Genomic DNA, 12,473 nt, shown 5'->3' with positions numbered 1-12,473 from the left:
AAAAAAAAACTGCAAAACGATTGTTTACGTCATACATGTATTACTCTATGTAACGTGGGGAAATGGTGTGTTGTACAGTACCAGAGCTGTCGTATGGCCCATGCGATTTCACGTCCCAACAATTGCCAAGACAGTGAGCAGTGAGATTTTCCTGTATTGAACTTGTTCCTAGTTTATAACGCTACTATAAAATTCGCATCTCTTATACTGTCCACCAGTTTGAGAGGTCAGCGTGTTAATTTTCTTAATCCTAAGTTATAAATTAAATAATTATTTTGTATAACAGTTTAGCAACAGAAAGATTTATGGAAACTATAGCACAGATGAACCGATTTTAGCTGTAACGGTATATATAAATGGAGATCATGGATTAAGTGAATGTGCACGCATATAAATTGTGCATAAGCCATCTATTAAGAGGGATACTGAAAATAAAAATGCAAAAGGTACTACAAGAATTTTTTACCCCCGTAATGATGTTTGCCAACGATTCTGAAAATGAATTGGAAGAGCATATTCTAACATTTCAAGAGTATTAAGAAAACTTGCTTTCGACATTAGAGAAAGAAACGGATTGCTGCATAATTATGAAAAAAGTTAACTGAAGCAAGGAAGACTAGAACTGAACTACTGCTTCACCTGCCAAAGAAAGTATTTTGGAGACTCTGCAGGAGAGCCACGACTGTACCTGATTCGGAAAGCGGAGAAATCATATTACCAAGTTGTGTGAGGAAGACCGAATAGAAAAAAAAAAAAAGATCAGATGCATGAAAAGCAAAATGTGGATACATGGAAAGTGTTCAAGGGTGAGGACAGGAGGGAGAAAGCTATATTGTGAGGCCAGCAAATAGGGATATTAGAAGTAAAATATGGTACATTTCCTTAAACTCAGACTAGGATATATCTTCAGGCCCAGGGGTATAGCTTATGAGAAGGTAGCACAGTTTATGCACACACTGATACACATTAGGAAACCAGATTAGGAAATTTGCACCAATTGCAGATGTTTGGAAAATTAAATGTAGTGTGTTTATTCTTCTCAGAATTTCCATTCCTTATTTCATATACCAAGAACAACATCCTACAGTTTAGGATGGGACTGTTTAAATAATTTTTACCTTACTTTTTGGCTTTAATAAACATAACCTGAAAACTCGTACAATTGTGGCAACTCTCCCGTTATAGGTGACATCAGAGATGTGATGAAACTTACTCTAAAACACAACGGTGAATTTATTATAGTTACTGTAAGTTTCTATAGAAATCTTTGACTGCACGTAACCAGGACCGTTGTGAATATAAATTCAAATACGCAGATAACTGTAACTAATCACTTTTAAACAGGCTAATTCAAAATAAATATAGCGACTACAAACGATTATAATTATTCACTGTGCAAGGGCACATCGAGAAGATTTAAATGTATCGGAAAAGAACGTTCAAGTTTTCGTTACTTATTTTAGAGTTGTTCTATATCCCATCCCTTGGTCGCGAGGAGGAAATGTAGGCGATAATTCATTTCACGCCGTAGATTATGAAATATATGAGCGTCACTGATAAAGATTCGTTTTCTGTAAAGGAGGGACGTACCCAAGGACTTTCCATAACACCATAAAAATAGATCGTTGAATGCCAGGTCTGGATTCTTGGGTTGTCAACAGCGTAACACAGAGTCGTTGCGACCAACGCTTTTGATGGCATAGATTTAAGAATGTGCTAACATCCACACTCCAGTGTAGGGGTACTCTATTATGCTGACTCAATGCTGTTTGTATGAAGTTGTGGCATCAGCTATTGCTCAAGCATATCCAGGTAAATGTTTGTTCAAACACTTCGCTCACTGGAGAACATGGATGGTTCAGTTTCGTTCCGGGTTTCCATTCACTATGCTTACGCAAGGATCGACATTTCCAAATTTTCTTTTTCGTTCCCTGTAGTTCTTATGTATGTAGTGTGACGCAGCAAATTGTTAAGACGTTTGTTCTCGCTAAGTTAATTTTGATATATCTCGTACATGCTCCCACTGCGTATTTTAGAGGAGTGTAATTTCTGCATTAAAAGCAGTATTTAAATTAACGTAATGTAGACGATGTGTTATTACGTTTTTCTGAGTAATCTGTAGCTCTACTGGGATTAGAAGACGAAAACCTAACAATTTGAGTACACGTAGTTTTTTGCAAAATGAAATACGTGTCAGTCGGCACTAGGTACTTTTCCAAAACGAATTTTCACTACACACTTCACTGCTTATTAACTTTCATAAGTAAAAATACATATTCCTACAATGATTTAACAATTGGAGATAGCTTGTAACGTACTCTGAGGTGGCAAAACTCATGGGATAGCGACAAGCATATATATAGATGGCGGTAGTATCGTGTAGGTGCGTTCATTTGTACTGAGGTGATTCAAGTAAAAAGGTTTCTGACATGATTATAGCCGCACGACAGGAACTAACAGACTTTGAACGCGGAATGGTGGTGCTGCTAGACACGTGGGACATTCCATTTCGTGAATCGTTAGTGTATTCAGTATTCCAAAATTGACAGTGTCAAGAGTGTGCCGAGAATAACAAATTTCAGGCATTACACCTCCCAATGGCAACGCAGCGGCTGACGACTCTCACTTAACGACCGAGAGCAGCAGCCTTGTCAGTACTAACAGACAAGCAACGCTGCCTGAGATAACCACAGAAAACAATGTGGGATGAACGGCGAACGTATCCGTTAGGTCAGTATGGCGAAATTTTGACATTAATTGTCTGTGGCAGCAGATGACCAACGTGTGGAAATGGTTATATTCGGCTACCTTGAGACCATTGCAGTTATTCATTGGGTTCATATTCCCGAACAACGATGACAGTGCGTAATGTCCCTGGGTCACAAATTTTCGCGACTGGTTTGAAGAACAGTGTGGACAAATCGAGCGAATGATTTGGCCACCAAAATCGCCCGATATGAATCCTGGTGAACATTTGTGGGACACAATCACGCGGTCAGTTTGTGCACCAAATCCTACACCGGCAACACTTTCGCAAGCCTGGAGGGCTACAGAGGCAGCATGTCTCAATATTTCTCCAGGAGACTTTCAGCATGCAACGTCGATAAGCTGCACTACACCAGGCAAAAGACGATCCGACATGGTGGAGGTATTTTGTAAGGCACACGAGCTGTGTGGCGGCTCTTGGTATGGTTGAAAATGAACGCACTTCGTACACAGCGGTCGCAGTGTTGACAGTAGGAGGATCCCTTGTTTTTTGTCACTTCAGTGAAGTCTACAATACTGAGAAGCTGGGTTGTACTTCACCAATGGTTTTTTTACACAAGCCTAAAAAAATGCTTCCTATCTTGCTTCAGAAACAGAAGACACTTAAAGATACAATGCTACAACACAAAGAACAGTGTTTAGGTATTTTCATGTTTTATGTTCACGTACAACATTTCTCTCCTTAACCATACGGTGCTAACGCGATGTTTGCGCCCCAAGTAGATCGCCTTCTCACAGAAAGACAGACATATTTTAACATTTAAGACGACACAAGCGCTGTTATTGACAGGATAATTGCAATGGTTTCTGCAGATTGGTGACTTTAAGACGAGATAACGGTAGTTCAGAGGTGGTAGTATGGACCAACACAAGAAAAACTGCCTGGTAAAAAAGGCTCTAAAAACGCAAACCATAAGAGCTATGGACGCTTTTAATTAGAAGAGATGTTTCACGGTAACCAAGATGAACAGATGCATGACACTCCAGAAGAGTTTACCTTCAATGCGTGAATATATTTTGGCAACAGAGATAATAAAGTGGGGATACACTGCGAAATTACTACTTCTTGTGAATATTTTCGTTTTAGAGGGAGAACGACTAATAGGATTATCTACAGAAGTGATGAAATTAAATTATACTTAATACGTATGTTTACGTAAAAGAATTTAGTTCACTGCGAACCGCGAAACCTGGTATTTATTTATTATAACCTCGTTCTCCCTATTCTCTTTATCCATCTTCACGTACCCCTTCTTTCTGCCCACCACCTTCCCCTCTTGCTGTCCGTTTCCTCCTCCCTGTCTATCTTTTTCTGTTCATCATCTCTCCTCATCTCCTTTCTCTTCACATCGAACATTTACGATGCACACTTTAGTGTCACATAATTTTCATGTAAGTAGAGTGAAGTTCAAGATTATGGCTTCCATCGCTTCCGAATGTCGGCAGTTCAAAGTATTTCCAGACTTCTAGTTTTACTGAGCGAATAAATTTTAGTTCACTCCATCCATGAAATCGGTAGACTCATAGTCCTTCGATTACAGCTTGAACTAAACTTCTTAGAGGGACTACACACCACCTTACCCACTTTTAATGACAAATATCGCAGTTTTATGTCTTTCTGGCCAATGCTACCGGCAAGTTCCTCAAGCGTCTTATGTTAATTATATACAATTGTATACTTCAGTCGCTCACCGAAAATCATAATCTCTTAACAATTAAAATCCTTCTGTGGGAAATATTACATTAATTTGCTAACAACTAACTCAAAATATCAAACTGCGTGTTTTCGTTTTACTAAGACTAGTGTAAATGGCAAATCACATTATGAATGTCTTACCTCCTGGAAGTCTCTCTACGACGAAGGCCAAATCTCGTGTGGTGGTCCTAGAGTGTAGGGTATCCGATGAGAACACACGGAAGCGCTGGATCAGGTCCACGTAGATCTGATCTGTGAGTTCTCTGATTGAGTAGAGGTACACCAAATGTCTTTCAGCCCACTCCAGGCCACTCTCGTGTAGGTCAGAAACGGTGTCTATTGGTCGCTCATATCTGTCACCAAGAGAAAAAGACTCTGATGACTTTTATCTATAATACAAACAACAAGAGAAAAAGATAACTTTAGGGAACATAGCCTGCTGCAACTTTAGAGCAACAGCAGCCATGGGCCTGTGAAGGGAGAACTTTGCTGTGGGGTACTTTCATTTAGTACATTAAGACGGGTCTCATATAACCATGGATGCCCACTACACTAACGTCAGCAACAGTCTCCACATGGTGACACGAAACAAAGAAATATCGTGGTGTATTTATCTGAAATAGCTGTACAAAGATAAGACGTCCACTGCGCCCTTGATAGAAAAACCTATACCAGCTATTATAACTAACAATAAAAATCCCGACAAAATACATCTTAATATACATAACTAACTGTTAGCATGGATTGAAACACTGTCTATATATGGTGTGTGTTCTTTTGGAAACGCTCGAGAGGACGAAAACCATTTTAACAATGCAGCCACTACGAATCAAGACACAAAGGAACTAATATTATTAGGTACCAGTAAGCACTGATTTTTAATCAATAGGGAAACTTGAAAACTTTTGCTGGACAGGTATTCTAACCTGAATCTCTTGCTTACTAGGCAGATGCACCAACCACTGCGCCATTCAGACTCAATAGTGACTGCAACTTCATGGGCTTCCCGAGCACCCGTCCCATCAGACCAAAACTCTCAACTCCTTCACACACTTGTGGTGTACTCCTCCTTCCCGTCGTTCTCAATATTCGCAGCATTTCAGCGATGCCAATAAAACTTCGAGCGCAGTGTGCATCAGCACTGCAATTTTACATATGGACATGTTGGGCACTACATCAATAGCGTGTGGGTAAGTTGAGAATTCGGGTCTGATAGGAGGCGTGCTAGGGTAGTCCATGCTGTTGCTGTGATTACTGCAACCCGGTGATGCAGTGGTCAATGCATGTACCTTAGTATGCAGGAGATCCAGGTTCAATTCCCAGTCCAGCACAAATTTCCATCTTTCCACATTGATTTAAATCAACCGCCATTGGCCGCTAACGTCAGCAATTTCTCTGCGTCTTGGTTCGTAATGGCTTCGTGATCAAAGGTCTAGACACAACATTTACATAATCAGTGGGAGGACGGCCAGTGCGAATGCGTACCACGCTCAAACTCTTCTTGGAATTGGCAAAATGACACAACTAATGACAACAATGGGCAAGGGGCATTACGTCAGTAGTGTGTAGATAAGCTGAGAACGTGGGTCTGACGGTAGACGTGCTAGGGTAGTTCGTGCAGTTGCGATGACCACTGTAACACGACAGCAAGGCGGTCAGTGCTTCGGCATAATAAGTGGAAGACCGTGTTTTTCAATACAAATCCAGCGCAAAGTTTCAAATTTCCACATTGATTTTAATCAGTGCCCATTGGCAGCTAATGTCATTAATTCCTTTATGTCTTAAAACACTGTGTATTGATCGATGAGTTTCCTACTTAACAGCACTGAAATATTATTTTCTTGTTTTTTGGTGTCGTTAACAGCTAACTCCAAGAGTCATTTAGATGCGTGATAGGGATGAGTGTGTATGTTGATGTACACCGATGACCCAAAACATTACGACCACTGCTCACCGCTAGACGAATGCTACCTAGCAGCCCTGCAGGCACGTGACACAGTAAGAAAAGTATATAAGCGGAGCTGAGAAGAGCAGGTTATCGTTCTAGGGTCAATACAGACAGAAAATGGGGAAAAACAGTGACGTAAGTGACTCTGACAAATGGCAGGTAGTTATGGATCGGTAGGTGGGAACGAGTAACCAGGAAGCGGCTAAGCAGGTTAGCTATTCGCGTGTTATTGTCGCGTGAATGTATGGAAAGTGGTTGAGTGGCCGTGAAACCACAAGAAGGCGACAATGTGTTGGACATCAACACCTCATCACTAGAGTTGCGCTCTACCAAAACCACGGTTCGATCGTTTTGGCACAACACATAATAATTTTGGTGAGCAGGACGAATATGTGAGCCGCAACACCTCCGACGCGAAATGCAACACCTGGAAAGTGTTCTGAGGAGAAATGGGTACTCCACAAATTATATTAGAAGTGTAACAGAGCTAAACACTCGGCGAAGTAAGGAGTCAAAAAAGAAATGTCGGGTACGGCCTTTCTGCCGTACATTCCCAGAGTGAAGGACAGAATCGGCCGTATATTGCGCAAACATGGCGTAAAGACGATTTTCAAACCGACAAGGAAGATCAAAGAGTGTCTTAGATCGGCAAAGGAGAAACGGGATCCACTTGCAATGTCGGGAATATACCGTATACCATGCACGTTGGGAAAAGTTTATGTCGGAATGACTGGAAGATCAATCAACACCAGGATCAAAGAACATAAGCGACATTGCAGGTTGGGGCAGGTGGAGAAACAGGCCATGGCAGAACACGCACTGAGTGAGACCGTCCACGTAATAAAATTCGCCAACACGGAAGTTCTGGCTGTAGAGAAGCACTATCACACGCGCTTGTCCAGAGAAGCTGTATAAATACAAAAACACGCGAACAGCTTCAACAAGTAAGAGGAAAGCCTTAAGATAAACGGATCCTGGCTTCCAGTATGGCAGCGAACGACTGTCGCAGGTAGCAAGAGGAGAACCGCAACGGAAATGACCGCGGAGATGCCCTCGGACGTAGGCGAGCCAGGTACATATAGTCTGCGGCAGCGAGCTCGGCTCCAGTTCACCACCGGCAATGGAGGGTGAAGCTTTGACAATGCCAGCCACTCGTGCTGGCGAAACGTCAGTAAAATCATTAGATGAACGTCGGCCGAAGAACCCGAGACAGAAGCCAATAGGCAGTTGGTCAAATTTCGTCTGTTTTCAGTTTTGTGAACACTCGGCTTAAGAACTGAAATCCTAATGTATAACTAGTAAAAAGCAATTATTATTCTTATTTAATAGAAAGAAAATAAAAAAAAACTGATGGATCTGTAACTTCAGCGAAACAAGTCTGTGCAGAAAAGAAGAAGTGTTTGCTTGCTGAAGGCGGAACCTATTTATAAACTAATTTTCTTTGTAACTAAACATAGATGCAGGATGGAGCTTTAGCCCTAAGATGAGTACTGGATTTAATGTTCAGTCTGGCAAGCAATGAATCTATATTTGATCACTTTTAGGTACATAAACTAAATTCGTATTTATTCATATTATACTGAAAGATTGGAGTGACTGCTAGAGGATGAGGGTAGGAAATAACAAATGGTTCCAATGGCTCTGAGCACTAGGGGACTTAACTTCTTAAGGTCATCAGTCCCCTAGAACTTAGAACTACTTAAACCTAACTAACCTAAGGACATCACACACATCCATAGCCGAGGCAGGATTCGAACCTGCGACCGTAGCGGTTGCGCGGTTCCAGACTGTAGAACCTAGATCCGCTCGGCCACTTTGTCCGGCTAGGCAATAACAATGAAGGACGACGGATCCCCTCTTTCTATATGATTTTCAAAGAAGCAGCGCTGTGTTTAAGTAGACTACTTATTGAATATTTTTCTTAGTTAATACATGTGTACCAATAATTTGTGTATTTGTATGAGGAAAGTCGGAAGGCAACAGAAATCATCCGACAGGCAATTTTCTACGTGCACCTTCCACAAAACCATTTTCGCTTCAGATCCAAGGATGAAACCCAAATTCAGTACTTCGCCAGAACATGAATGACAATGCGCACTCGAAGCGCCAGAGTAAGGACGTTACTAGATTTATAACCCAGCTTACAGAAGATATCGGGAAAACTAGGATTTACGCACTAACGCATTTGAATGGTTATGTTCGGCAGGTGTGTGTTTAGTTTGAGAAAGGAGGGCGGTATGCAACAGAAAGTAAGATGCTAACAACAAATTGGATAGCTGATCAAAGAACCCAAGCTGTCCAGTGAGGTAGAGAGACACACCAAGACCAAATTTGGCAGATTGCTGGGGAAGACTGACACTAAAACACTGGAAATTTTATTTCTAGGCTTCATGGGAGTCCATATACTGGTGGAAGATCACTCATGACTCTGATTGCCGGACTGAGTGATACCAATCAGCCTAAAATATTGATTGTTGACACTGAGCCCTGCACGCATTCTATTCGGAAATATTGTAAGAGTCACTTGATGTTAGCAAGTTATTCTCATAACGTAAAATAGTGAAATAAGTTGATGTATCCTACTAAAATCCACATATCAACTTTCCATTTGTCCCTAAATAATATCTGACAGGCAGGAATGAAAGCCTGTAAAAAACTATTAATAGAATGACAGTATTATTTCTCCACGTTTAATCTTTGTTGGTGATGGATACACAATAACCCTTCGCCAACAAGTTTTTAAAAGGACAGCTACCACCAGTATAGCACTTCCCACATAACCAGTAAGTTTTATAGAAATAGAAAGAATAATAACAAACTTTTCCTGCAAGTGGGACACCTATTTTATTTCTACTCATGTGCATATTTTATAATTATTAAACATGTTATTCAACATTTGAGTTTCAAGCAGCATAGTATGATACATCTCTTACCACTTAACTTATTGCCAAACAAATCACTGCCTACAATGAAGGTTTATCACATAACCGTTTTCAAAAGCAATTGTGAACTCCAGGAATTAAAAAGAAGAGAATCTACAGATTTGTAGATACGCAAATTGCCTTTACCATCATACGGTTTATCATCACCACAGTAAAATTTGCTGTGTTTCGGCCACAAAAACTGCTGTTTAAACGAGAAAGTGAGTTAACAACATTCACAGCGTGGAAGAAGGAGCTTGTTGCGGAAAGACTGCAGGGAAATGTGTCCCCTACTTTACTTCGTTATGCAAACAATGCCGCTGGGTAAAACGTAGCAAGGTAGGCGCTGATGTGAAATATGATCTTAAAGTGCTTCTACATCATATTCATGAGAGGCATTCGCCAAAATTTTTCTGAAAATGATATGGAGGCCAGTTGGACGTGAAAATTTCATAGATAAAATTTTCTACAAAATGTGAAGTTGTGTAGAAGAGTAAATGCCGAAAACGTACAAAAATTGTGAGACCTGAGTTTCTCCTGTCGTATACAGTTTTCAAACAGCTTAGGGGTTATTCAACCAGGTAGTACAAACAGTGACAGCCGATATTTCGGCGGGAGCACACGGCGCCATTTTCAAGGCAAACTGAAACGGACAGGCGATTTACAGGCAAATTTAAAACCTCGGTTCACGGACTATTGCATGAAAGATAACACACACACTCGACACTAGTGCTACCAGAGAGACTAAAATAAGATATATCGATAGCGAGACTACGAACTAGGAGGTGAGGTATCGTTGACACTGTCGCTCTGTTTTTTGACAAGGGAGAGAGCAGGATTCCAAACAGAGTTTAAACAAAAACCTCCATCCCTGTTTATATGGTTGCTCGCTAATTTAATCTCAATTGCCTCCTTACTAACACTGTCCCAATAGCTGGACATGCATGAAGATATCCCGGTGTTGTTGTACGACATAGGGTGACCAGTATCCAAGCCATGTTCGGCAATACGAGATCTACTTGGCTGCTATAATCGTGTGTGCCGTTTATGATCAGCACATCGATCCTCCACGGTCTTGATAGTTTGACTAATATATGCCATGCCACAGCTACATGGAATGCGATATACACCCGCCTTTCGCAAACCAAGATCATCCTTAACGGAACCCAAAAGCACTCTGATTTTAGATGGAGGTCGGAAAAGACATTCCACATCGTATTTCCGTAAAATACAACCGACCTTGTTGGAAGAGGTTCCCACGTAAGGCAAAAAGGCAGTAGACTTAGGTATCAAGTCAGTATTATCATCAGTCATCCTATGCACAGTTGGTCTACAGCGCAACACACGTTCAATCTGTGGTTCAAATGGTTCAAATGGCTCGGAGCACTATGGGACTTAACGTCTGAGGTCATCAGTCCCCTAGAACTTAGAACTACTTAAACCTAACTAACCTAAGGACATCACACACATCCATGCCCGAGGCAGGATTCGAACCTGCGACCGTAGCGGCCTTGCGGTTCCAGACTGTAGCGCCTAGAACCACTCGGCCACTCCGGCCGGCGTTCAATCTCTCTGTCACCATAACCATTATGACTAAACGTAGCTTCAAGATGGGGCAGCTGAGCTGGCATAGTCTCAGTGTCGGAAATGACAGGTGCCCTGTGTACCAAGGTACGAAGTAGCCCTTCATGCTGAGCCGGATGGTGATAACTATTAGCCTGTAAACACAAGTCAGTGTGAGTACGTTTCCAGTATACTGCATGTCCCAATGATACATCACCCTTCCTCCTAACCAAAACATCAAGAAAGGGAAGGCAATCATCCTCTTCCACCTGCACCGTAAAATCAATGTTCGTGTGAATCGAGTTCAGATGTTCTAGAAAGCATTCAAATTCTCCCTACCATGAGGCCAAACAACAAAGGTATCATCAACATATCGGAAAAAACGTGTGTTTCAAAGGCCCCGATTCAAATGCACGATGGAGATTAGTTAGTTCGGCACCAAACCTAACCTCAATTAACCGCAACGAATCAGACAGAGGAACACGAGTGAAGAGAGAGGCGACATCAAAACTTACTAAAATATCAGAGTCATTCATTCGCAGTCGCCCCAAACAACGTAAGGAATGAGCCGAGTTCCTGTTATGATGTTCACACCGACCAATTTGTGGACTCATCAGAGAAGAAAGATGCTTGACTACACGATAGGTTGGCGCACCGATATTACCCTCTATAGGACGAAAGAACCCCTTTCTTGTGTACCTACGGAAGGCCGTACAACCTAGGAGGAAGAGCACTATAGGTGTTAAGACTGCTGATAATTTTCTGCGACAAACCACTTTTCTTCAGGAGGCTTTTGGACTTTCTCTCAACGCTTTTTGTGGGGTCAGCATCGATTCTGCGATCCGCTGAGTGAGATAATAAACGTTGCATCTTTTTTACATAACCCTGTTTGTTGAAAACAACGATGGCATTGCCCTTGTCCGCAGGTAAAATAACAATTTCACTATCAACTTTGAGAGAGTGTAAAGCAGCCCTCTCTTCTGCTGTTACATTACTCTTGGGTGGACGCGCTCTAGTCAGCACAGGGCATGCATCTCTTCTAACCTCCTCTGCAGCGTCAGGAGGTAGTTTGCAAACTCCATGTTCAATTGAACTAACAAAATCAACTATAGACAAACTCTTCTGTGTAGGTGCAAAATATAAACCCTTCCCAAGCACGGATAAGGTTGCGTCGCCAAAAGATTTCCCTGTGAGATTTATCACAGAACGTCAAGATATAACATCAGACTCCGAGCGATGAAAACGTTCAAACTTTGCCAAATGCCGGTGTAGGGAAGCAGCCTACTCACGCCGTAATAAACTCACATCAGTCTTTCCATTGTGTGCCAGGCAGTCTGCTGTAACTAGCTCTGACGTCATAAATGTTGCGCAATACTTTAAAAATCAAGCAAATAAACTGAAACATTTCTAGCAGGTCAGAAGTAATACTAAATTAATATGTGTTAAATATCAGTTCGATAACTTCAGCCATTTTCGAAATTTGGACGTTTTTCTGAAAAAATCATTGGCGCAACCGAAAAGAGCTAGAGACTTCAAAATTTATATTTAGATTCATCTTTCATAATGATTTAATAAAAAC

At 41.4% G+C, this 12,473-nt stretch overlaps 1 protein-coding gene across 1 annotated transcript in view; it reads right to left on the bottom strand.

The window, feature by feature from the left end:
• LOC126234883 (glutamate receptor 1-like) overlaps nucleotides 1-12,473 on the bottom strand; it is a 150,583-nt gene that overhangs the window by 60,588 nt on the left and 77,522 nt on the right. Inside the window, exon 5 of the mRNA XM_049943623.1 lies at nucleotides 4,604-4,815. Within this exon, the coding sequence (XP_049799580.1) occupies nucleotides 4,604-4,815 (212 nt within the window). The remainder of the gene's footprint in view (nucleotides 1-4,603; nucleotides 4,816-12,473) is intronic.

Source organism: Schistocerca nitens, chromosome 2, assembly GCF_023898315.1.
Source record: "Schistocerca nitens isolate TAMUIC-IGC-003100 chromosome 2, iqSchNite1.1, whole genome shotgun sequence".
NCBI classification, from domain to species: domain Eukaryota; kingdom Metazoa; phylum Arthropoda; class Insecta; order Orthoptera; family Acrididae; genus Schistocerca; species Schistocerca nitens.
The sequence above is the reverse complement of the archived record's forward strand: the minus strand, read 5'-3'. Positions and strand labels throughout refer to the sequence as shown.